This window comes from Myotis nattereri (genome assembly GCF_964212035.1).
Source record: "Myotis nattereri genome assembly, chromosome: 4".
Taxonomy (NCBI): Eukaryota; Metazoa; Chordata; class Mammalia; order Chiroptera; family Vespertilionidae; genus Myotis; species Myotis nattereri.
In genome coordinates, this window is record NC_138079.1 from 76,706,936 (window position 1) to 76,733,250 (window position 26,315).

At 41.5% G+C, this 26,315-nt stretch overlaps 1 protein-coding gene and 1 long non-coding RNA gene across 2 annotated transcripts in view; both read left to right on the forward strand.

Moving 5' to 3' along the window:
• The window catches only part of LOC308517611, a 775,374-nt gene that overhangs the window by 125,868 nt on the left and 623,191 nt on the right, over positions 1 to 26,315 (forward strand). The window lies entirely within an intron of this gene.
• Positions 15,711 to 26,315, forward strand: part of LMNB1 (lamin B1) — a 37,899-nt gene continuing 27,294 nt past the window's right edge. The window contains exon 1 of the mRNA XM_081090528.1: positions 15,711 to 16,394. Within this exon, the coding sequence (XP_080946654.1) occupies positions 16,036 to 16,394 (359 nt within the window). The 5' untranslated portion in view covers positions 15,711 to 16,035. The remainder of the gene's footprint in view (positions 16,395 to 26,315) is intronic.

Genomic DNA, 26,315 nt, shown 5'->3' on the forward strand with positions numbered 1-26,315 from the left:
TCTTTCTGTTACTAAAAGAAAAAGATATACTTGGACAGCTTCTTTTAGAAAGTTCTTTTAGTGAGGTGAAAATTCTGATATAAAATCCTGACAGTATTTGTCTTTTTCAAGTTTATATTGTTGTATTTGAAATATAATTATGGAGCAAAGCTTTTCATAATAAGCTTAACCACAGCTTATCTCCAAGATTCTAATCAGATTCTTTTTCTGAGACAATTTACAGTTTTGTAATTAGCAAAGTTTTTTTCTATTGCCTTTCTTCCTTTAAACTGGTACTGCCAAATTTTCTTTTAAAAAGTATGTAGCTTGTGCACTAGCCAGTTTGGCTCAGTGGATAGAGTGTTGGCCTGCAGACTGAAGGGTCCTGGGTTCAATTCTGAACAAGGGCACATACCTTGGTTGCAGGCTCCTCCCCAGCCTGGGCCCTGGTCAGGGCTCATGCAGGAGACAACCAATCGATGTGTTTCTCTCACAAAGATATTTCTCTCTGTGTTTCCCTCTTTCTTCCACTCTCTCTCTAAAAATCAATGGACAAATATCCTGGGGTGAGGATTAAAAATAAAACAAAAAACACAAGTATGTAGCCTGTATTACTGCAAGGTAGAATATGAGAAAAAATAAGGCAGAACAATATTGGAATACAGGGGGAAAATGCTTATTTTTGTAACCAAATCCAAGGTTAACAATGAGTTTTGTTAGTGAAATGACAGTTTATTCAGATTGTATTATTTCTCAGGTAAATAGGAGAATCATATTTTTTATGTGTTAATAGCTGGTTTGTATTTGTTTAATAGTTAGAAGGTTTACTGTTTATTCTGTGAAGTCTCAAAATCTTAGTCTGCCTCAATGATGTCCTATTTATCTGACACCTTTTTAATGAGTAATGGCATTTGAGCTGTCACTGCTGTTTCACATTAAATGTACCCTCTCACCATTTCCTGTGGCTTTATGGTGAAATATATCAGATTTACTTAATGATTTTGTATCCCATTTCTGTCCCTCCCAATCCCTAATAAAATAGATGAGAGAGGCTCAGTGTAGGAATTAGGTACTTGCCAATCATTAGATAACTGTCAATTACAAAACAGATTGGATTCCAGACTGACCAATTTTCCTGGACAGGGAAGAAAAGATATTTTAAGTAAGATAGCAGGCATGAGTGAAACAGAACACTGGTGATGGGAGGGGGATGTAATTTATGTAATTTCCTTTCAAATTTTAGAAATTTATGGCCCAGGGTGCTGCTGAAGCCTGTTCTGTCTCTTCCTAGGATAGGCAAACATCTCTGACCTCCCCAAGCTAGAGGATGCTGAAAGAAGCTGGTGTGGGAGAAGGGGAGGCCCGCCAGATGGTGGAGGCACAGTGAGGAGGCGGAGGTAAGGGGGGCTGGTGGGGGTGCTAATTAGCTTTGCTTGCTCCACCAAGAACCTATGGCAAGCAGATGGCTGCCCCCTTAATAGCACCCTTTTTCTGTCCAGCAGGCAGTAGTGGTTGATCTTGTGGTCATGCAGAAAGCATGCACTTTTCTTTCTCTTCAAAATGTGGAAGTGGTGAAAGACATACAAAGGGAAAAGCTAGGTTTAAATATTATATGTGTCTAAAAAAATAGATCTTATCTCTCTTTAAAAAAAATATTTAGAGACAGAGGAAGGGAGAGGAAGAGAGAGAAACATCAATGTGAGAAACTTCAATCGGCTGCCTCCCGTACACCCCCTGACGAGGAATCAAACCCTCAACCTATGTGCCCTGGCCGACAATCGAACCTGGGAACCTTTGATGCATGGAACAACAATCCAACCAACTGAGCCACACTGGCCAGGACTCCTATCTTTTGCAAAAACTAGGCGCCCACTCATGTTTTGACAATGCTAGCTGAAAGTGATTTGTTCTTTCTATTACAAAATCAATCCACATTAATTAAATTGTGTCTGAATATCTAAAAATAATTGATAAAATGATAAAACTGGCTATGAAGTCTAAACCCATCAGCTATAGCATCTTGTGCTTGGTGAGAGGTTGGCTTATGGATAATTTTAAAAAGATTCAGCTACTCACACGGCCTTTCCTTGCACAGTCTCGGTTTCTGTGGGGCAGGGACTGTGTCTTAATCATTTCGTAACTTCTTTTGGTCTGGCCATGGTGGTATTCACCCAAAGTCTGTCAAATGGAATCAAGGCAGAGTGAGTCAATCGCTACATGTACTACTCAACATTTGTATACTTATTATTATTAATTTTATGCCAACATAAATATTAGTAAGCAGGACAAAGTAAAACAGTTAACATTTTGAAAATGCAGTATGGTAATTGGCCCTGGTTTTACTGCTATGATGCTTTATATACTAACTAGAGGCCCGGTGCACAGATTTGTGCACTGGTGGAGTCCCTCGGGTTGGCCTGCACCCTCTTGTAAATCGGGACCCCTCGGGGGATGTTGGACTGCCAGTTTTGGCCCGATCTCCCGAATCCATGCACTGGGCCAGTTCCTGCCCGATTCCCACAGGCCAGGCCAAGGGACCCCACTGGTGCACAAATCTATGCACCAGGCCTCTAGTATGCATATAAAATCTTTGGTTAATCTTTTCCTGCCCTCCCCCCTCCCTCTGAGATTCATCAGTTTGTTCCATGTTTCCAGGCCTGTGCATTGAGTGTCTGCCCCCTGGTGGTCAGTGCACATTATAGCTACTGGTTGAATGGTCAAATGGTCGCTTAGGCTTTTATATATAGAGATTTAAATAGTGGCTTTCAAAATTGGGAAGCCAAGATTCTAATATATATCTTTGTACAAGAAGGGAAAGTAATAAATATTTACTGAGCACGATGTACCACATACACTTTACATACATTAATGTATTCAATCCTTTCAACATCCCTATAAGGTAGTTCTCTGCTTTTTACAGATGAGGAAATGAAGTACATAGTGAGTGAGCAGGATTCACACTTAGGTATGTCTATATAGTCTTTATTCTACCTGAACCCTAATATCCCCATTGGTCCCCAAAATATTGTTTTACTTGTCCAGTAATGGTCAAATCAACACATTATATCTCTACAGCATTCTCCATGTCCTTTCTTGCCCCCAGCCCCAATGGCAAGTCTTCAACTGCTTCACTCTCCTACATTCAAATCCTTTTTGTAGCTTTCAAAGACAAATGAGGAGTGAAATAGCATCTTGCTGGAGATCTAGAACAGAGTGTTAATTCTGATCCTTAAGTGCAATTCTGTAATTCTCTCCTACCGAATTTCCAACTTTCACATTCAACTTGTGCTTGTTAATATGTACTACATGTATCTTATTCTTATAGTTGATATTTATTGTATTGTTTGAACATCTTTTAAATCTAACATGCCCGATGTTAACTAGATTCCATTTGGGGCAGGTGCAACATCATTGCTTAGCGTGCTGCATTCAATTCTTTAAATATGAATTTTTCAAGTGATTTTCTCCAACCTCTTCTTCAACAATCATGACCAAATTTCTTGGAAGCATCTGAGATGACATAGTAAACCCAAAGTTGAGGTAGGCTGTTGGTATTTAAGGAGAATAAGTCTTACATTATATGTTGCTATTTACTATATCTGGTACTATTTTATCAGTAGTAGGTAGTCACTAAAATAAACAGTAGCGATCAGACTCTTATTTTCAGACAAGAGTAATAGAAAATAAATTTTCCAAATGGAATTCTTACAAAATTTTTAAATAATTGTCTTGAGAAGTTTTAAGAGTATCTTTTGACTCATGCCTACTAGAGTTCTTTGCTCAAAGGAACTTTAGAGACGTATCTACTTGATAAGGCAGACTGAGTAAGAGAACTGAGAGACTGGTGAAAGGCCAGGGTACTTAGACCACCCATTGTTATATGGTGCTGTACTCCCATATCAGTGACATGAATAGAAAAGGGACAGGATTTCATGATCTGCATTGTCCCTAGGGAAATTCTGCTGTCTTCAAGAGTCTTAGGATTTGGTTGAAATGCTGGACCAGAAGCAATATGCTTTCGAGTGATGCTATAGATGATGATGCTATAGGGGTTCATAGGAGGAATGACACCTTAATTATTTTGGGGTGAAGCAGACATTTTAGGATTCACTTCACTTTTAAAAATAAAAATTCTGGACTCACCACTGTGACTTCCCTTTCCCCTATAACAATTGAGAGCTCTCTTCTCCACCCCTCACTTTGAGATCAACTCAACTTAAATCCCTTAAAGGAAGTACATAGTAGATGAAAAAAACTGAGAAGTTAAAATTAGAGAAATGAAACCAATTTCTTTTAAATGACAACAGGTTTCTGAAACCCTTCTGCAGAAGTTGATTCAAGTTACCACAGGGTGATTTTTCCAAGTGGATGTCACAGTGAGTGACAGAATATTTCTGCAGTCATGGCTGTCATGGCGGGCTGGCTCACCTAGTCACTTCTGATATGTAATAAAATACAGGCTTATATGGTTCTGGATGTAATTCAAGAGCCCAGGTCAGATTAAGGACAGGAGCTCTGTGCTTATGTTCTCTAAGTTCTCCACAGCAGTGCCTCATAATTTTATCATCCTCTGATCTCTTCTGATAAACATAAAAATCTCATCTGCCCCCCAAATCTGAGAAAGCCCCTTAGAAATAGGGAACCTTCTGTTCCCTGCCCCCCGCCCAGTTGAGAATCACAGATTTTATAAAGCCTGTCTGATCAAGAAAATTTAGTCAAACTTTTTGCTACCTCAGATTCTGTAACTCCCTTTTTCTTCCCTTCTTCCTCATCCCCATCCCCGTTGAAAATTACTTCTGTATTTTTATTGAATTAAATCAATGCTGTTCTTCAATTGCTCAGAAAGTTATATCATCAAAAGAATTCAGGTCCCTGGATTATTAGGGTTCAGTACTGAATCTGATCAATGGGTCTGTGCCCAATTATGTATTCATATAAAATGTACTCTATTGTTCAACATAATATTTGTGAGATTCATTCATGTTGCTGCATGTATCTGTGGCTCACTCTTTTTAATTAAAAAATAGTACTTATGGCTGATGCCATTTTGGGGCTCAGCCCATCTAGTTTCCAGATGACCTAATAAATTTATAATTCTTTACCACTAAAAAATATGTAAATAAAAATAGTACTTATTCCATGATTAATTTGTCTCTTCTCTTTTAAAAAATATTTTTATTGATTTCAGAGAGGAAGGAAGAGGGAGAGATAGAAACATCAATGATAAGAGAGAATCATCGATTGGCTGCTTCCTGCACGCCCCCTACTGGGGGTTGAGCCCACAACCCAGGCATGTCTTTGACCAGAATGGAAACCAGGACCCTTCAGTCCACAGACCAACCAGCTAGGGCTGCCTCTTTTACTCTTCATGCGCATTTGGATTCATTCCAATTTGGGCAAATATGAATAAAGCCACTATAAACTTTTTGTACAAATCTTTTAGTGGACATGAGCTTTCATTTATCTTGGGTAGAATTGCCCAACTACAGGGTAGGTATATTTTTAACTTTATAAAGAACTGTCAAACAATTTTCTGAAGTGGTTATTTTATACTCCTATCAGCAATTTATGAAAGTTTCAGTTGCTCTTTTACTCAATATATATGCAAATAAGTCTCTAATTATTCTTCAATGTCATCTCTTTTCAGAGACTTTAACAGAATATTTTTGGTAGCATTAAATCCCAGAAATGTCGGTGTCCAAAATTCTTGCCCAGTTTCTAATATTCATAATCAACATACACAAATACAAATATTTCACCCAAAATATAGTCATATATTTTAACGGAAGTGTTCTATTCCTGAAAGTCTTGTGTGTAAAGCTAATTTTTCATAATCCAAATCACGCAAATAAAATTTTGAAATAAAATTTCCCCTACTTCGATGCCCAATCCAACTCCTCTTTTTCCATTGATATCCTTTTATGTTGTCTTGAACTGAAGGGATTTCTTCTTTCTTTAAATTTTAGCAGCCCCAGTGTTTTGACCCATTTCACCAACGTCAATCCTTTGGGCCTCTGTCATTCATGGCATGGTTGCTTAACCTATTTATTTACATGTCTACATTTCATTTCTACACATACATTTATTGAACAAATCACATTTCATATTTTAAAAAAATCTATTTCATAGCACATAGTACAGTGACTTGCACACAGGAGTTACTCAATAAAATTTCCTGCTTAGTTGGTTTTCTATTTTTGTTTTGCTTTTGGCAAGGCATAACTGTTATTTAATGCCTCAGCTTAAGTAATTTACTTGTTTCAATTATAATTTCCTCATTTTTCCATTTTTCTTGATTAATGTAAGCCAGGCCTAAAGTTAAGATTGGTTTCCATCTTATCATCTTACTAATATCAGTTTAAAGCACCCCCTATGCAGTGTGGTTTGAAATGAAAAGCACACCACAAGATTAGGGATTCCATCTGGGGTTTCTCTCTAATTCTCCCTGGGGGCTCTGGGCTGCCACTTACAGGTCTCCATAAAGTACCAGATCTATTTGCCAGTCCCCGGAGGCTGACATTCTCTGAAGCCCAGCTCAGAGATCATCTGTCTGCGAGTGGTTTCCTTGCCCCTGATACAGAGGCCTGTCTGGTCCTTGCTGTATGCTACATTGTTCATGCCTCCTCTTCAGTACCTGGCACTTTGCGGCAGCATTTATTAGATGTATAGTTGCTTGCCCACAAATGGACAGTTGAGCCCCTCCAAGCAGGGGTCATGTACCTCAGTTATCCTTGTAGTAAGTCGCCCACAAACGTTTGATGACTAAATGCATGGATTAATGAGTGAGCAAACGAATAAGACTTCTTAGGTATCCTAAACCTTTAAGAGTTCCTATTTTAACATTTAAAAAAATATCTATATCTCTATGCTGAAACCGGTTTGGCTCAGTGGATAGAGCGTCGGCCTGCGGACTGAAGGGTCCCAGGTTCGATTCCGGTCAAGGGCATGTACCTGGGTTGCGGGCACATCCCCAGTGGGAGATGTGCAGGAGGCGGCTGATCGATGTTTCTCTCCCATCGATGTTTCTGGCTCTCTGTCTCTCTCCCTTCCTCTCTGTGGAAAATCAATAGAATATATTAAAAAAAAATAAAATAAAAAAATATCTATATCTCTAGAGAATTTTAGGCCAGAAAAGGGCTATTTAGGTTGATTCTTTTCTTCTACTTCCATGAAGTAGGTACATGTTGTTTTTGTCAAGCAGCCCTTCATCACGTTTTGGGACATACTCCTGTATAAAGAGATGGAGGGCATTTTGGTGATTGGATTGCAATCTCCTGGTGGCATGGAGCAGTTTAAGTTCATATTTCAATCACATTCACATTCAATACCCCTCAGATTCTTCATCCTTCCCGTTCTACTTGAAGTTGATTCTAAGTCCAAGGAGATTCTTGACCACTGTAGGGAGAGCCATCTGCTTCTTGGTTTTGTTCTATCTTCATTCTGTGCTGGCCTTCTCTAGATGTGACTTATTATGGTTCCCACCTACGGTGGCCTCTGTCATGTCTGTTCTCAATGCTTCTGCTGAGTGTCTACAGTTCCACCAAGTCTCAAGTGTCCAGTTCACCCATGTCAGTCCGCAGCTTCCCTGTACCTTGTACTCATTTAAATCTTCTGGCCTTCCTTAGCTCCTCCATATCCTTCCTATGAGCATAGCGAAGGTCTATTAGTCAGGGTGCCCCAGAGAAACAGACCCAATATATCTATCTATCTATCTATACATGAAATTCGTGCAAGAGCAGGCCTTCCTTCCCCCTGCTGCCGGTACCAGCTTTCCTCTGGTACCAGGGCCCTGGGCTTCCCTCCGGCCACCAGCAGGCACCTGAGACCTAGGCTTCCCTCGCAGCCCTGACTTCATCAAGAAGGTCGTCCGGAAGGACAGCCAGAAGGATGTCTGGTCTAATTAGCATATTATGTATTTATTACACACACACACATATATATACTATATAATAAAAGGCTAATATGCAAATGGTCGTGACGCCCTCATGCCGTAATGACCAATCAGCAGGAGGCTGCATGTGTGGCAGGCATGGGTGGATGGGGCTGCATGCACGGTGAGGCCAAGGGACATGACGCTGTTATTATTTATTAATAAATTCATATATTATTTTCATATACATTTTACTAATTTTCTTTCATCTCTAACACTTCTATTATAGAGAAAGGGAAAATAGCAATATTAAAATATTTCCTCTAATTAATTCCCTTTTAATGTGCATGAATTTCGTGCACTGGGCCACTATTTTATGTGTATATATATATATATATATATATATATATGGAGAGAGAGAGAGAGAGAGAGAAATACTTAGAAAAAAAAGTATTGGCTCATGTGATTAGAGGCTGGCAAGTCCAAAATCTGCAGGGGAGGCTGGTAGTCTGGAGACCCAGGAGAAGTCAGTGTTGCAGTTCAAGTCTGAAGGCTATCTGCTATTAGAATTTCATCTTGCTCATGGGAGGTCAGTCTTTTGTTCTATTCAAGTCTTCAACTGATTGAATAAAACCCCTTATATTATGGAATTCAATGTGCTTTACTCAAAGTCCACATATTTAAATGATAATCTCATCCAAAACTTTCTTACAGAAACATCCAATGTTTGAGCATATATCTGGGCACCATGGTCCAGCTAAATTGACACAGAAAATTAACCATTACAAGTGAGACTGTTCTCCACTCAGCTCCTCACACTTTGTCTTATTTTTTTTTTCGGCTGCTGACTACCAGGGCTCTGGACAAAGCTTTTTTTAGAGTCTGCTCTGCTGCATGCACCAAGGTGAAAAGAAAACAGGGGCCTTTGTTATGAGGCACAAATCATCTCTACTCTTGGATCCTCAATTCCTATTCTCAACTCAGCCCACGGGTGGACAAAGAAGCATGACTCCCACAGTGCATCTGGCTTCTAACTATCCTCTTTCCCTAGACAGGAGGATTTAACATGGGTTAGAGTGGTAGAGATCGAAAGATGGGATGGATGGGATTGATTCAGCCAGATTGCCTTTCTTGGTACCATATCAATTACAGAAAATTATGCAAATATTTTATTTCCCTTTGCTTTCTTGAACTCAGCTGTGGAGTCTGGAAACGGTGCCCTTACTTTTCTAGACTGACCCAAAAGACTAAGTTTTATGGAGGAATTTCAGACAAAATGAGAGAGGAAGGCTGGTGGGGAAGATATTTTAGGCAATCCAAATCTCACCTCTATAATCTAAGAATTAAATGAGTACATGAGAGTGTTATTGGGGAGGGATAAACTATACACCAAGATAAATAAAGTGGCTGGCTAAAGCAGGATCTCTAGAAAGGAAAGCCCTTAACTCTCTGAGTGGGGTCAGTTCTGATCAGAGCAGAAACAGCTGAACTGTGTGCAAACCTTATATTTTGACACCAGTTTTTATTGTTATTTTTACCACTGTAAAGGCAAAGATGCAGAATATAGGGTGAAGGGGCCTACCTTTGTAAGATGAAAAAAATGAGAATTGTTTAAAGATTTTTAAGGAAAAGTTTTCTAGTGTTATGACCATATTTTGGCATAACAAAACTAAAATGCTCGAGTGCAAATTGATTTCTCTTTTTGACTAAAGCATAAGCTATCAAGAAGATGAACTACTGCCCTAGCCGGTTTGGCTCACTGGATAGAGCGTCGGCCTGGGGACGATTCCCGGGTTCGATCCCGGTCAAGGGCATGTACCTTGGTTGCAGGCACATTCCCAGTAGGGGATGTGCAGGAGGCAGCTGATCGATGCTTCTCTCTCATCGATGTTTCTAACTCTCTATTCCTCTCCCTTCCTCTCTGTGAAAAATCAATAAAATACATTTTTTTAAAAAAAGAAGATGAACTACTGAGTTAAAATAACTACACCAACAAAAGAAAAACAAAAGAAAAAAACCCAAAACACTCCATCAATCATACTATTGCCAAATATCCAGATTTTAACAAGCAATCTGGAAAACAATTTTGAGCAGTATATAAATTTCATAAAGCTATGCTAAGAGAAAAATCCTACTGAAGATGATAAATATACCTTTAAACCTCTTAAGCACTTTAAAAAAAATGTATTTATTGATTTTTAGAGAGGAAGGGAGAGGGAGAGAGAGAAACATCTATGCGAGAGAAACATCTATGCGAGAGAAACATCGTCAATTGGCTGCCTCCTGCACATCCCCTTGGGGATTGAACCCGCAACCCGGGTATATGCCCTGTCCAGGAATTGAACTGAGATATCTTTGTTCCTGGGTCAATGTTCAACCAGTGAGCGTTGAACTGCAACACCGGCTAGGCTCATAAGCACTTATTTTATTTTTATTTTTTTTAGAGAGAGTGGAAGGGAAGGGTAGAGACAGAGACAAAAGCGTCGATGTGAGAGAGACACATGGATTGACTGCCTCCCCCTTGCACACTGACCAGGGCCAGGGGTCAAGCTTGCAACCAAGGTACATGCCCTTGACCAGAATCGAACCCAGGACACTTCAGTCCACAGGCTGACATTCTATCCACTGAGTCAAACCAGCTAGGGCTCTTAAGCACTTTTTAAAATCCAAAAATCAAAATCAGAACTGTAAGCGATTCTGGATAGTCACTCAGATTTCTGAAACATCACTCATTCTTATGCTTTTATGACAACCAGAAAAAGTATTAATTTTGCAAAGTATTAGAAATCTGGCCTAGTAAACCATGTATTAATTTATTTCTTCATTTATTCAGCAAATATATATTGAAGAGATACCACTTATAATATTTTCCTACGTTTTGTGCTGCAGCGCTAGCTATCCTGTTTGTTTGTGTTGTTATATTCAGCTATCTGCCAGCTGTCACTCCCCTCTCTTGGGACAAAAGTGGGCTACTGCTAGCTCTGTTTTTTCTTCAACTGTCTTTGTATCTGTACCCCCCTCCTAGCCTGGGGCCCTTTATACCTAGATCTTATAGGTACCCTGTATTTTTCTGTCCCAGATCAGAATAACATACAGAAGGTAGGGCACATGTCAAATGAGCTCGTCCTATGCAGTAAGGTAGCTGTGTGTTGTGGGAGCAGTACCGAAGAGGGAAATGATGACATGGCAAGCTGGGGCTTGGTGGGGATGTATATGGCCTAACCAACAATCAGAACACATGCCCTAACAAGTGATGGTTTATAGGGAAAACACGGCAGACTATTTGAAATCACAACTGTCCTTGTAAATGCAAAAGCAAACTTATATTTATTATTTCTCTTCTAATTCACTGGGGAAAGCATTGGCAGTGATGGGATTTCAGGAGATACTTAAATGAAGAAGACTGGACAAACAGAATATGAAAGAACAGGAAAGAAATGGGCCTTACTGCAGATACAGAGTTAGGCATGGGAAAAGCTGAGAGAATAAGGGAAGTGTACATTTAGAAAAGTTCCTGACCAAACGTTTGCACAATATCCTACTAATAATTCTTAGGTTAAGAGATTTCCCTTTTTTTTTTTCTTTCATTGCTTTTGATTGAGGACACAATATTATTATATTTCTAACAGATGATATATCTTATCTTATAAAACCCCTGTCAGGGTAGGAATCACTCCCCATTTTCCTATGAGGAAACAGCTATCAATAGCAAATCATCAATTGTCTGACTCCAGAGTGATTGCTGTTTCAGATACTAGGATATAACCTGAGTCTCCTAAAATAATTCTATCAAGAGAAGCTTCACGGAGTTGAGAGAAGTAGAGATTATACCTGAAACCACTTCATCTTCAGTCTTAAAACTTCAAAAATGGACAACATTATTTTAAAAGAAAATTTCCAAATATTTTTTTAAAGTCTGAGGTAAAAGGGAGTACAGTGTGAAAACCAAACCAGTGCAGCCGTAAGGGTCCTCAATGCGTGTGGATTTACATTCCAATCGATTCCACCACCTTGGACCCAGCACCCGCCCTTTTTAGAACTCAGTTCTTCTTCAGTAACATGGATTTCCCAGACTTTTAAAAAGTTATTCAAATTATCTGAATCCTTACTTACCAACTCCTAACACCAACTTCAAAATAGAAGCTTTTCATCTAACTCTCAAGAGGTTAGGGAAGGAGGTACGGGTGATCCTAGAACAACCCCAAGGTTAGGAGCACCCACCCTGCAGTCAGAAATGAAAACCCAGGTATTATTTAAGTCTGAGCTCCATGTTTGCAAATTCGAAAATACTGATTCCCAACTCCAGACGAGAAATCCTGTTTTCTATCAGCAGTTGGTTGAGTCCATGAACGTGAAACCCAGGGATAGGGGGGCCCACTATACCCTGATTGAAAAACACACGCCGTTTAAATAAACGCAGGCAGTTCAAATTTGTGTTGTTCAGGGGTCAACTGTATTTGAGATAACAGGGCAGGAAACTGAACCATGAATGAGGAGAGTATCCTTACTCATACAGTGCCCAGAAGTTCAAGGATGATGTTTGGCCTGGTAGCCCTTCACTAATTCTTATGTCTGTGACTTGATTAATATTTAAGGAACATCCCAGCCTTCATTCCTGCCATTATTAAAGTAACTAACCTGTAATTACCCTACAGATACATTCCTAATAGGTTGTGAAGTGACCTTCTAGGTTATGGTTAAGGGCGAGGCTCTGGAGCCAACTGAAACTGGCAGAGTTCAAATGCAGTCCAGTCGCCTACTGGGTGGCCTCATAGAAATTCGTCTATAAAATGGATGAATTTTTTTTAAGGGTGAAGATTTCTTTCTTTCTTTCTTCTTTTTGGAAATTAAATCACGTTTTATTTTTCAATTACAGTTGACATACATTATTATATCTGTTATTAAGCTTCAGGGGTACACCCCACTGATTAGATAAAATGGATGAATTTTCATAAGGGGTTAATATCCAAAATTTATAAAGAACTTATAAAACTCAACATAAAAAACACACACAAACACCCTAACCGGTTTGGCTCAGTGGATAGAGTGTCGGCCTGCGGACTGAAAGGTCCCAGGCTCGATTCCAGTCAAGGGCATGTACCTTGGTTGCGGGCACATCCCCAGTAGGAGATGTGCAGGAGGCAGCTGATGAATGTTTCTCTCTCATCGATGTTTCTAACTCTTTATCCCTTTCCCTTCCTTTCTGTAAAAATATCAATAAAAAAATACATTAAAAAAAACAAACAACAAAACACACACACACACACACACACACAAACAATCCAATTTAAAAAATGGTCAAAGGATCTGAAGAGATACTTCTCCAAAGAGGACATACAGTGCCGGAAGCCGGTCCAGCCTTGCTGCTTGACACAGTCGCTGCAGGAAGAACCATCTGCACAGCATATGTTTCAAGGGACCTGGAGTATATGGCATACTGTTCTTAATATGTTTGCTCCCCTTCTTGGTGCTATGTGTTTTAACCAAGGTCACCTCTCTGAGAAAGGTTGTTTCCCCAGGTAGGGATTTTCCCCTGAAGTTAGGGAGGGGATAAAACCCCTTAACTAAGTGCCAGGCGGGTAGTTAATCACTTTAACTATGAACAATCACGCTTAAGCTACATAATCTTTACTCCCTGGAATGGAGATAAGAAACACCCTAACCTTTGGAATAGAAATTGATAGGATTAAAATTAACTGGTATAAATACAGATCTAACAAGACAATAAACACACAGAACCTGGCTGGAGAACCTTGCTATGATGATCACCTGAAAGCTGCCTATGTGTCATTCATTCTTCTCCGACTCCGTCCACACCTTGGAGAACCCCTGGACCTGCTGGGGCTGGACCCCAACAATACAGATGGTCAACAAATATATGAAAAGAAGCTCAACTTCAAATTAAAACCACATTGCGGTATCACCTCACACCTGCCAGAATGGCTATCATCAGTATGTCAACAAACAAGTGCTGGAGAGGAGAGGGAGAAAGGGGAACCCTCATGCACCGCTGGTGGGAAAGCAGACAGGGGCTGCCATGATGGAAAACCGTGTGGAGTTCCCTCAAAAAATTAAAACTGGAACTGGCTTCTGACCCAGCGAGTGATTCCACTTCTGGGAATTTACCTGAAGAAACCCGAAACACTAATTGGAAAAAATGTATGCACCTCTATGTTCACGCAGCGTTATTTACAATAGCTAAGATCTGGAAACAGCTCAGTGCCCATCAGTGGGTGCGTGGATAAGAAAGCTGTGGGACATTTACACAGTGGAATACTACTCACCTTAAAAAAGACGGAAATCTTACCTTTTGCAACAACATGGATGAACCCAACATGGAGAGTAGCATGTTAAGTGAATAAGCCAGGCAGAGAAAGACAAGTGCTATAAGTAGACTCTAATGAACAAAGCAAAGTAACCAACGAAATAGGAACAGAGACATGGATACATGGAACAGACTGACAGCTGTCAGAGGGGACAGGGCTTGGGGAACTGGGTGGAAAAGGTGAAGGGATTAAGCAAACAAAACAAAACAAACAAACAAAAAAACCCTCATAGAGACAACAGCGTGGTAATTACCAGAGGGAAAAGGCGGGGTGGGGGGGCTGGTAGAACAGGGTATGGGGGGGATACATGGTGATGGAAACAGACGCGACTTGCGGTGGGAACCACATTATAGAATGGTGCTTGTGAAACCTACATAATTTTATTGACCAATGTCATCCCAAATACATTCAATAAAAATTTTTTTTTAAAAAAATGGATGAATTTTCAGATGGAGACAATCCAGTGCCCATACCAGAATGGCTGCGTGGCCGGGTAAAATCCATGAAAAGCCCAGTGCAGGGCACACAATACATTTCAATAAACGTTAGTCATAAAGTTCAAAACTTTTCAAAGGGATTCATGACCATTCTATAATTAGAACGAGTTGTCAATTTCATTTTAAATTTCTTTTTTTTTTAAATAGGGGGTTTCCCTTTTAAAGCGGTCATTTCTACTTAAATTTTCACATATTTAGATTCCCATCGGGTTTTCGTGAAGCACGACCTTTAAGAGCTTGTGCTATTTACTCAATCACACATGAATCTCACCACTTGTGAGCTGTTTTGATTTTCTAAGTCCCTAAGTTGTTAAGGCATAAACGGGTCGGGCCCGCCCAGGAGCACTGGTGGCCGACGATTTAACCTCAGGGCCCCCGGTGTCCCTGCGGCCGGTAGCTGTCAGCTTGCCGACACGCGAACCTGAGCTGGGCAGGAAGAGGTTCGGAGACAGGGTCCCACCTGAGAGGAGGAGCGCGCAGCGGGTTCTGCACCGCAGACACCGGCGCCCATTCCGTGGCCCCCAGCAGCGGGGCCTCCGGACGGCTTCGCGAGCCCGGCCCGCCGGGCGGGGACGAGGTTACAGCGCCCTGGGTCCCCCAGGCCTCCGCGAGTTCCGCGGGTCGCTGTTCAGCACGTTTACATTTGAATTTCCCTGAACCGCTGGGTGTGGGCGGCGGCGCGGACCCGCCCCGGAAACCTCCGGGCGGCCGGCTCCTTCCCGCCACCCGCGGGCCCGGCCCCTCAGGCCCCGCCAGCGAGCGCCGAGCCGGGGCAGCCGACGGGCAGTCCCCGCCGCCACTGGCCCTCCCTCCACCACGCCCCGCTCCGCGCGCCCAGCGAACGGCTGCCGGAGGGCCTGAGTTTGAATTTACGGGCCCGGCTCCTGAGCCGCCGGAGCGCCCCGCCGGCTTCCCATTGGCCGACAGCGGTCACGTGGGGCTCCGCGCGCGCCCGCCCAGGAGGTGACTGCCGCGCTCGGGCCGCGCCACCCCCGCCCCCGCCCCCGCCGCGCGCCGCCCGCCCGCCCCTCCGCCCCGCCTGGGAGGAAACAAAGTGCTGCGGGCGGGAGACTTCGGCGGCGGCGGCGGCGGCGCGCGGACCCAAATCGGCCCTCCCGGTCACCCTTGCCCCGTGTCTTCCTTAGTGCGTGTGTGTGTGTGTGTGCGCGCGCGCGCGTGCTTTCTTACAAAGGGCATTTTACGACTGATTGATCCCCTTTGCCCTTTGTGCTGTAACCCCGCTCCCACCATCGCGGATCGCCGGTGTGTGCCTTCGGTCCCGGCGTCGCTCCCTCCAGCCTGCTGCGTGTCCCCGTGCTGCCCGCGGCCTCCCAGCTCCGCGCCGATCGCCCCGCCGCCCGCCATGGCGACCGCGACCCCCGTGCCGCCGCGCACAGGCAGCCGCGCTGGCGCTCCCACCACGCCGCTGAGCCCCACGCGGCTGTCGCGGCTGCAGGAAAAGGAGGAGCTGCGCGAGCTCAACGATCGGCTGGCGGTGTACATCGACAAGGTGCGCAGCCTGGAGACGGAGAACAGCGCGCTGCAGCTGCAGGTGACGGAGCGGGAGGAGGTGCGCGGCCGGGAGCTCACCGGCCTCAAGGCGCTCTACGAGACCGAGCTGGCAGATGCGCGGCGCGCGCTGGACGACACTGCCCGCGAGCGCGCCAGGCTGCAGATAGAGCTGGGCAAGTTCAAGGCCGAGCACGACCAGCTGCTTCTCAAGTGAGTGCTCGCTTGGCCGCGGCGTTAACACGCGCAGGGGCTGGGGGCGCAGCCTGCGGGGGCCTCGAGAACCCCGGAGAGGGAGATCGAGGCCCAGCGCGTCCACGCCCTTCCGTAGGGGTAGGGTCTCCATCTCCGGGAAGGAGAAAGAATCTAGTGTTTCTTAGTGGGCGCAGGGGTGGCGGAGGGGGCTTGAATTGTAGCGATGGTGGGTGGGACTGCATGCACATTTCCTGATCCTGGATACCGAGCGGGGCCGGGCAATGTGCCCGCCTAGGTGCGGGGAGGTGACGCCCGGGCGCGCGCTCCAATGCGCGCCCCAGGTTCCGGCGGGGCGCGAGACAAAGCGTCTAGTGGGCTTGCAGAGCCGAGGTGGCTAGTCCGCGAGGATTTGCCGCCCGCCTTAAGAATGAATGAGTTTTGAGCTGGGCGGAGGGAGGAAGGGGAGGGACAAGCCTTAAATGTCCCGGTCTCCCGGGGGTGGGTCCCGCCTTGGCGCGCTCAGTCTGGGCCCTGTGACATTTTGTGATCTTTCTGCGCCTGCCTTGAGAGAGGGAGGAGGGGCGAGGTCTGAGCTGCGCGCCTCTGTCGGCGCAGGGCCGGTTGGGTTTTCTAGCTCGTTAGCTTTCACCCGGGAAGGATGTCCTTTCTGCGGAGACAGGCGGGGCCCTTCGGTGCTTCTGAGCGCGGGACCGCAAGCTGGGTTTTTGCATGTCGTGGCCTCCATTCTCCGGTCCGTGTACCTCCCCTCCCTCCCCCCCAGGCAGCAGCCCCTTCCCTAGTTTTTGAATCCCCGTAAATAATGGTCGGTCGGTCTTTCTGGTAATGGTGGAAGACTATGCTCATTCCCCGCGTCTGTCATAGTGATGACAGGCCGGGGCAGGTCAAAGGTGTTGTGTCAATGTGGAGTGTTGTGGCGAGGGAGAGCTTGTAGTTATTCCACCTAAGGCAGCGGTTCTCAACCTGTGGGTCGCGACCCCTTTGGGGGGTCGAACGACCCTTTCACAGGGGTCGCCTAAGACCATCGGAAAACACATATATAATTACATATTTTTTGATTAATCACTATGCTTTAATTATGTTCAATTTGTAACAATGAAAATACATCCTGCATATCAGATATTTACATTACGATTCATAACAGTAGCAAAATTACAGTTATGAAGTAGCAACGAAAATAATTTTATGGTTGGGGGTCACCACAACATGAAGAACTGTATTAAAGGGTCGCGGCATTAGGAAGGTTGAGAACCACTGACCTAAGGGGTCTGACTTTCATTCCAGTGCACAAGGGGAAACTTGCAGGCCTTTGCTGATCCTACCTTGACTTTCTGATGAGCAAAATGGCATAATTGTCATCATTAAGCAACTTAGTGTTGATGTCAGGCTTTAGAAATTTGTTAAATTTGAGTCCAGAATCCACGATCGCCATCCTCGTTGCCAATTGAAATTTTGCCAAATGAAAATCGATTTTGACTTTGACTCTGCTCCTGGGTGTCTTTCTATCTGTATCCGTGTGAATGACTGTCTCAGTCACTGATGTTGTAGGTGTGAATCTGTGCTTCCCCGTTACTAAACATTCATAAGAATGTTTCATAAAAAGGTATGTGCACTTGGTAAAAATAATATATATTAAAAAATACAGGCTGATTTACTGAAAAACTAAAATAATTTCTTGTATCTTTCCATGAGGCAATCATGTTTGGCCCTTTTTGTGTCTGTTTCTTTTAGTATTTAGTTCCATAACTCAAAAAATAATCATAAGCTGCCCTGGCTGTGTGGCTAAGTTGGTTGGGCATCATCCATGCACTGAAGGGTTGCCACTTTGATTCCCTGGTCAGGGCACATGCCGGGTTTCCTGGGGCTGGATTCCCGGAAGGAGCTGTGCAGGAGGCAGCCCATCAATGTTTCACTCTCACATAGATGTTTCTCTTTCCTCCTCTCCCTTCCTTTCTGTCTAAAAATCAATAAAATCTTTTTTTTTAAATCATAAGCTTATATTTCTGTTTCTTGTATTTACCAACCTTTAGAGTCCTGTTTTAAAATGAGTCCATTCACTCACACTACTGTCTCCATTTTCCTATAAATTTTTTTGTTAATGAATTTCTTCAAATCTTAGATGCTATTGTATGACTCACCATTGTTATGTGTACTACTAAGAAAAAAAACACATCAGGGCTAGTTATGTAGGAGCCATCCTGTTGGATCCATCCTAGTTTCAGAGATGTTAAAATGTAGCACTGATTATGTATCTGTTACATGCCAGACACTGTTCTGTGTGTGAAGGATACAAAGATTTAAAAAAAAAAAAAAAGTCAGTGGAGGATATAAAAGATTACACCCCTCTACCCCGTCCCCAAAAGAAACAAACAAACAAAAAACACACACCAAAAAGTTACTACCCTTATGTTTCTGAGAGTAGGAGAGATAACCCAGTAAGAAAATAAATATTGCATTTCATTTAATCTGAGGCATTTTGATGCTGATGCTTTTTAAATAATTCCAGAGGGCATCTATCCTTTGAAGGTTTTTCACCCAGTAACAAGACTGCCATCTGGCTGACTAGTTGTAAAATGCTATGTGTAGATTGGGAGATGCATGCTGGTTTCAATGGGATTAAAGTGGGAAGAATGTGTGTTTTAGAATCAGTGAAATAATGCATGTGATTTAGTGTTGGATAATAGCAGATGCTAGGAGAATAAAAATAAAGCGGGTGAAGCAGTAGTGTGGTTAAGAAAGGCCTGTCTGAGGGCTTGACAGTCGAAAATAATCTGAGATGCTGAGTAATGTCCTGGGATTATAGTTTTCTTAAATCTGTACATATATGCCTATTGTCAGGATTAGATGTACAGTAGCATACTCTTATAAGATGGGGCTACGTTCCAAAGCCTCCATTGGATGCCTAAAACTGTGGATAGTGCTGAACCCTTTATATCTATTTTTTGAGTTTTTTCCTATAAACATGTACTTATGGTAAAGTTCAATAAGTTAGTTAGGCACAGTAAGAGATTAAGAACAATACCTAATAATAAAATAGAACAGTTCTAATAATACACTGTAATGAAAGTTAGGTGAGTGTGGTCACTTCTTTCAAGGGATCTCTTGCTAAAGTTTCATATAGGCTCAATGCATTCTGGTACAATATCTTGCCATCAATCACAGCGTTTTCTATGTTCCACACACAAATTTTAATGGCTTTATCTTCTTAATTTATTATGCACTGTGGTTGTAACTTTTCTTTCTTTTTTTTTAAAATCCTCACCTGAGGATATTTTTCCATTGATTTTTAGAGAGAGTGGAAGAGAGAGGGAGAGACAGAGAGAAATATCAATGTGAGAAACACATGATAGGTTGCTGTTATCATTCAGGTAATTCCTCTGCATTTTCTGAATAGAAGAACAAATTAGGATCTCTCTTATTGAATAGGGTGTGTTGCTGGCCAGCTTGTTGGAGGGCCTGCAGTTAAGGTAAGGGGGGCTGAGCAGGGCCACATGCAAAGCTGTTCCATGAGTTAATCCTTCTAAGTGTGCCTCACTATCCCCTGTAGTTCCTGTGTTCATGTTCTGTGATAGGTACTTTAATCTACATTTATTCTAGAAATTTGTTGAGATGTCATCTAATGATTCCTTTCCTATTCACTTTGGTGCATCACATACTTTATTGCTTTTTTATTAGGGTCTAGTGGGGAGGCTAATAACTGCATAGTAAATCATCATCTTGGAAATCAGTTAATTTTGAGCAATAATTGAAGTATAATTTGTATGATGAAAAGAAATGTCTTATTTCTCTTTGGTCCATTTAGGTTTTTTATTTGCTTAAAAATAATTTTCTATACTTAACTTTTTATTTGGAGCCAGAGTATTGTAATTAGTCTATCATTTTGGTGGTTTTAGATTAAGTCAACAGTCTTGAGAATTATAGATTCCAAAATTACTAAGTCCCTTTGGGCTCCTCAGCACACAGTATACCTCAAAGAAGAATTCATGGAGACATTTGGCCTTGCTGGAAAGAATTTGACAACAGCCTCCACTGAAGCTGGTCTTTAGATCCATCCGACAACAGCTCCCTGATCTAAGATACAGCTACTCCAATTCAGTCCGAGTTTAATTCTATTTCATTGGAAGCTTTTTTGGGGTTTTCAAGAATGATGATGTATGCCATCAGTCAACACTTTAAAGAAAAAAGTAAAGAAAGATTGACTTATTTCAGTATTAAGCAAATATGCAGGAAAAGGAGATACAAGAAAATTGTGTTGATTTCAGTAACTAATTTTGTGGCTGCATACATTTCTTTTTCCTTCAGTTATAAGGGTCCATATCTTTTATGCAAAACCTTGCTGCTAGATGTGTTTTGGAAGTAAAAAGACGTCCAATTTTAATAAGGTAATATGATGCATATACTGTGTATGACACCCCCAGTGGGGTCTAGGGTAGCACGTCATCATGAAACAGATATTTCTGCAGGGAAAGATATTAATAGTCATAGTAAGTGGAGAAAGACATCTATAAATAGACTCACATTCATTCAGGTCTGGTTTTGTTACCAAATGAATTAATGTAAATTTAAGTTTTAGAACTCTAAAAATGCATAAAAGAGATTGTCAATTTGTATTTTATTATTTTTTTCTTTTTAAAATTTATATTTTCTCTTCTTTCTTTCTTTCTTTCTTTCTTTCTTTCTTTCTTTCTTTCTTTCTTTCTTTTTCTTTCTTTTCTTTTCTTTTCTTTTTTTCTTTTTTTTTGGTTAATCCTCACCTGAGGATATTTTCCCATTGACTTTTACAGAGAGTGGAAGGGAGAGGAAGAGACAGAGAGAAACATCGATGTGAGAGAGACACATTGGTTGGTTGCTTCCTGCATGCACCCCGACGAGGGCCGGGGAACCTGCCATTGAAGTACATGCCCTTGACTGGAATTGAACCCAGGACCCTTCAGTCCACAAACCGATGTGGTGTCCACTGAGCCAAACTGGCTAGGGCTCTAGAACTTTTTTTTTTTCCTCATTTGGTTTATGGTAGATATTAAAGCTTGAAAAACTGCAAAATTAACTGTAGGTTTCTCTTTTTGAAAATTATAACTGAATAGAAAAATGGTGATGGGGGCTCATTGGTATATCTCTAATATAATGAATGAAGGCAGTAGGATTATTTGAGATGCTGAGCAACTTACTGTGTTCCTTCATTAAACACATACACACACACACCCACACACCACACACACACACACACACACCACACACACAAAATGACTTGAAAAAGGATGTCCCAGGAAACACAGTTGTTAGGCTTGAAAGCCAATGTTTTCAAAATAATCTTTGACATATTGTACACAAATTTTGTTAATAATAATAGCATAATTCCATATTTTTAAAAACAATTGATGCTTTAAAAGATATAATTTAGCTTATGAAAATAAAAGTTTTTTTCCCCTCCAAATAGAATAAAGGATAATGTTGATTGTGTTTTTTCATGATACATGTGGATCTGATGATTTGTAGACTTTCTACCTCCATCCACAAGCATCATTGATTTGAGGAAGATAGTTTTGAGGTAGAAGGATCAAGCATACTTAGTGTATTCCTTTGGAAAAAACAGCATTTGTTACTACATTAGTAAGGAAACTACTGATGGGAAATTTGGATTTGTGTGTTTTCATAAATAAGAATGCATGTGCATGTGACTTGCTACTAGCAAGTATGACTGGGACAGTGCCCATCACAGTAGCCTGAGATAGGGTAGTATCAAGCAAAAGCACTACCTGAAGTTGCAGTTTCCTATTTTTGGTGACTTGGGAAAGGCACTTAATTCTTTGAGCCTTTATTTCCTCATCTGTATAACTGGGGTAAGGAGTAAGCAATAGTTTTAGCTGTTATATATGGGTAGTTTTTGAGAGTTAACTTTTTTATTACATAAAAATTATATGTTCATTATGGAAAACTACAAAACACGGATAAAACACCCAGAAGAAAGTAAAACTTGCCCTTAGTTCTGTCTCCCAGAAATGTAAGTCCTGAAAGTTATTTTCTGTATCATATTAACAAAAAAATGGGTTGATAATAAGTATGGGTGTGTAACCTGTGTTCATCAACACTCTTTTGTGAACATTTTATATGTCAGACAGTAAATGTGCAATACCATTACTGAACATATTTTGAAGATTTCATCACTAACCTTTATTGGCCACTTCAGTTTGCTGTGACTAAGGCTTTGCAGGTACGTACAGCTACCCAATTTCTCAGAGGCCATAGAGGGCCATGACAATATTAGGATTTTTCCTCTGGTTAACTGAATGGTTAACTGAATGGTTAAATGTTAACTAATTTACTGGTTAAATGTTAACCACTAGATAAAGTTATTACAGTTTTGCCAATTTTTGATGCCACTAGTAGCAGACGAGTGTCCATTTCCTATTTGAATTAATTTTAATTTCTGAAGGTTCTTGGTCACCATTTTTATTATGCTCATGTTGCTAGCATAAAGGAGTAAAAAGATAAAAATTCAGGTTATAATCTTAGATTCCTGCCAATATTTTTGGTATAGGCCTACATGAAAACTGAGATTTCCTTTAGCTAATATATTTAAATGGGCCTTTTTAAATTTAATTTTTGGCCGTCAGTGCTTTTGGGTTTATTGATCATAGAATTACAGCACTTTTACTAGTACTATTGGGTCTTGTATCATCTGATCTAAACAATTCATTTGTAAATATATAAATTGAAACCTAGAAAGATTAAAATACTTGTGTTAGATGCAGGACAAGAGCCAACATTTATTTTGTGCTTATTGTGCTTGCCAGGTACAATGCTAGATGCTTTATAAACACTCTTTTAAACCTTATGATAACCCTGGTGGTAAGTGAGGAAACTTGAGGCTTAAAGTCAAGTCTTTTGCATAGGATTACTTAGCAGATAGATAAATGGTGAAGTTAAAATAGATTCTAGTTCCGTCTTCTAGCATTGTGATAAGGTTTTTACCAGTATTGCCTCATTTAATCCTTACATCAGTGCTGTTTTGCAGGTATTATTCCGATACCAGCTTTCATGAAGCAGGCTCACAGAGTACTGTCATCTGTTCTTGGGACTTATCTTACATAGATTGTTACTTTTCAGGTCCGTTTGGCGGCGACTTTTGGAAATGGTACTGGCTGTGTGTGTGTGTGTGTGTGTGTGTGTGTGTGTGTGTGTGTGTGAATTTGATAGTTCATAGCTCCTAGGATCGTAATTTTGGATGTCAGGAGAGTGTAGTAATGGAAGCCATAGTTTCAACTAACTCGGGGCTTTGTTTGCTAATTGGGAAAGGGTGAAGATGAAGTACTGAGAGACCTCTTTTTTCCCTTCTTAAAAAGCTACTCTCCTGCTTTACTCCGTGCTTTAACAATTTTAAAAGAAATTAAAATCTCTACCTAAATCGTTAATAGTAACGATAGAAATGTTCTTTTCATTTATATTAAGCACACATTTGTGAAATAGGCACTATGTGCCCGGCCTTGAGCAGATGCTGGGGATAGAGGGCTGGGACGCTCAGTCCCTGTTATCAAGTTGCTTCCAGTCTAGTGTAGAAGGTAGACAACAAATACTACAGTATTGCGATACTTTAAATGTGATACACTAATACGGTGTAATAAGTGCTTAGCAGTAACCACATAATGCTGTGGGGACACAGACTACCACCCAAGGCCGGCTAGGAGCTTTGCAAAGGTTTCAAAGACATCTCAGGGGAATTGGGGAGGTAGTGATGTCTGAGCTGAGTGTTGGGAGGTAAGTAGGAGTTGACATCTAAAGGAAAACATTGGGAGAGGGTGTTGTCCTGGATGGCAAATAGGTCATTGAACTAGAGCCATATATATATATCTATATCTATCTATCTATCATCTATCTATCTATCTATCTATCTATCTATCTATCTATCTAGGTATAGATACATATTTATATATATGGTGTTTATATAGATGGTTGGCTTTTAGGTAATACGGTGTCTCAAGAATTTTAGGTGACATAAGAGTGACATCAGTCTGGGTATTCTGTGCAGGGAAATAAGAGTAAAGGTAAAAACACTAGTAAGGACACGGGGAGTAATGAGGTGACTCCCTGAACTGAGGCAGGCAGTGGGAAAGGACAGAAAGTAGATTTGTCGGTTTAGGAAGAATAAAGTCTAAGGTGATTATTTCTATGACTAGGTGCCTGGGGAGATAGTGTTGCTCTTAACAGAGATGGATGGGGAAGGAGCAGGTTGGGGGACCCTACTCAGGGTTAGTGGTGTTAGTGCTGTTTGTTGGACTTCCAGGTGGAGATGTCAGTGGCAATTTGGAGCACTTCTCTTGAGCTCTGAAGAGAGGCTGGGATTGGAGAGACATTTTAGGCCAGTGATGGCGAACCTATGACACGCGTATCAGAGGTGACATGAAAACTCATGTTTTTGGTTGATTTTTCTTTGTTAAATGGCATTTAAATATATAAAATAAATATCAAAAATATAAATCTTTGCCGAAACCGGTTTGGCTCAGTGGATAGAGCGTCGGCCTGTGGACTGAGGGGTCCCAGGTTCGATTCCGGTCAAGGGCATGTACCTGGGCTGCGGGCACATCCCCAGTGGGAGATGTGCAGGAGGTGGCTGACCGATGTTTCTCTCCCATCGATGTTTCTAACTCTCTATCTCTCTCCCTTCCTCTCTGTAAAAAATCAATAAAATATATTTAAAAAAATATATATAAATCTTTGTTTTACTATGGTTGCAAATATCAAAAAATTTCTATATGTGACACGGCACCAGAGTTAAGTTAGGGTTTTTCAGAATGCTGACACGCTGAGCTCAAAAGGTTCGCCATCACTGCACTGGAATAACGCAACTAGTGTTGTGTGGTGTTCAGCTGCCATGAGACAGCTGTTCATAAGAACCGTAAGGTAAATTAAAGCCAAGAGCTCAAACAGCCGGTCTAATTGGCCTGGTTCTCCATATAGAGTTGGTCTGTTTTGAGGGATTTAAAAATCCTTGTTCGCACCCTGGCTGCTACGGCTCAGCTGGTTCGAGCCATGTCCTGTTCACCATAGGGTGATGGGCTCTATTCCCGGTCAGGGCAAAATCCCAGGTGGTGAGATTGATGCCCAGGCGGTGCATACAGAAAGCAACCAATCACATCGATGTTACTCTCTCTCCCTTCCTCTCTCTAAAATTGATTTTAAAAAAAATCTTTGTGGATATGATTAAAAATGACAATTTTAATAGAACTGTTTCTGCTAAGTCTGGTTTTTAAATCCCTCAAATTTAGAATGTATAGCTTTTTAAAAGGCTATAGGAGTAAGTCTATCACCTCAATATTATACCTTGGATGGATTTTTCCATAAGCATTAATATCTTCAACAGATTATATTCATTGAGCAAGCATTTATTAAATACAAATAATTGCCCTGTCCACTTTTTTATATATGCAGTATTATAATCTTTGGCAAATTTTATGGAAATGCAATTAATAGCCAGAAACTAACCTTATATAGCTCTTTCTAGGTATGTTATTATCCTGCCAACTAAGAGATCATTTATAATTTAAGTCTCTTAAGTGGAATTGCTTAATGTAACTCTGTGGGGTTTTTGTTTTTAAAATATTTTTATTGATTTCATAGAGGAAGAGAGAGGGATAGAGAGACAGAAACATTAATGAGAGAGAAACATTGATCGGCTGCCTCCTGCATGACCCTCACTGGGGATCAAGCCCACAAACCTGGGTATGTGCCCTGACTGAGAATCGAACCGTGACCTCCTGGTTCATAGGTCAATGTTCAACCACTGAGCCAAGCTGGCCGGGCCTGGGAGGGCATTCTTTTTTTAAAAATATGTTTGTATTGATTTCAGAGTGAAGGGAGAGGGAGAAAGAGAAACATCAATGATGAGAGGGAATCATTGATCAGCTGCCTCCTATACGCCCCCAA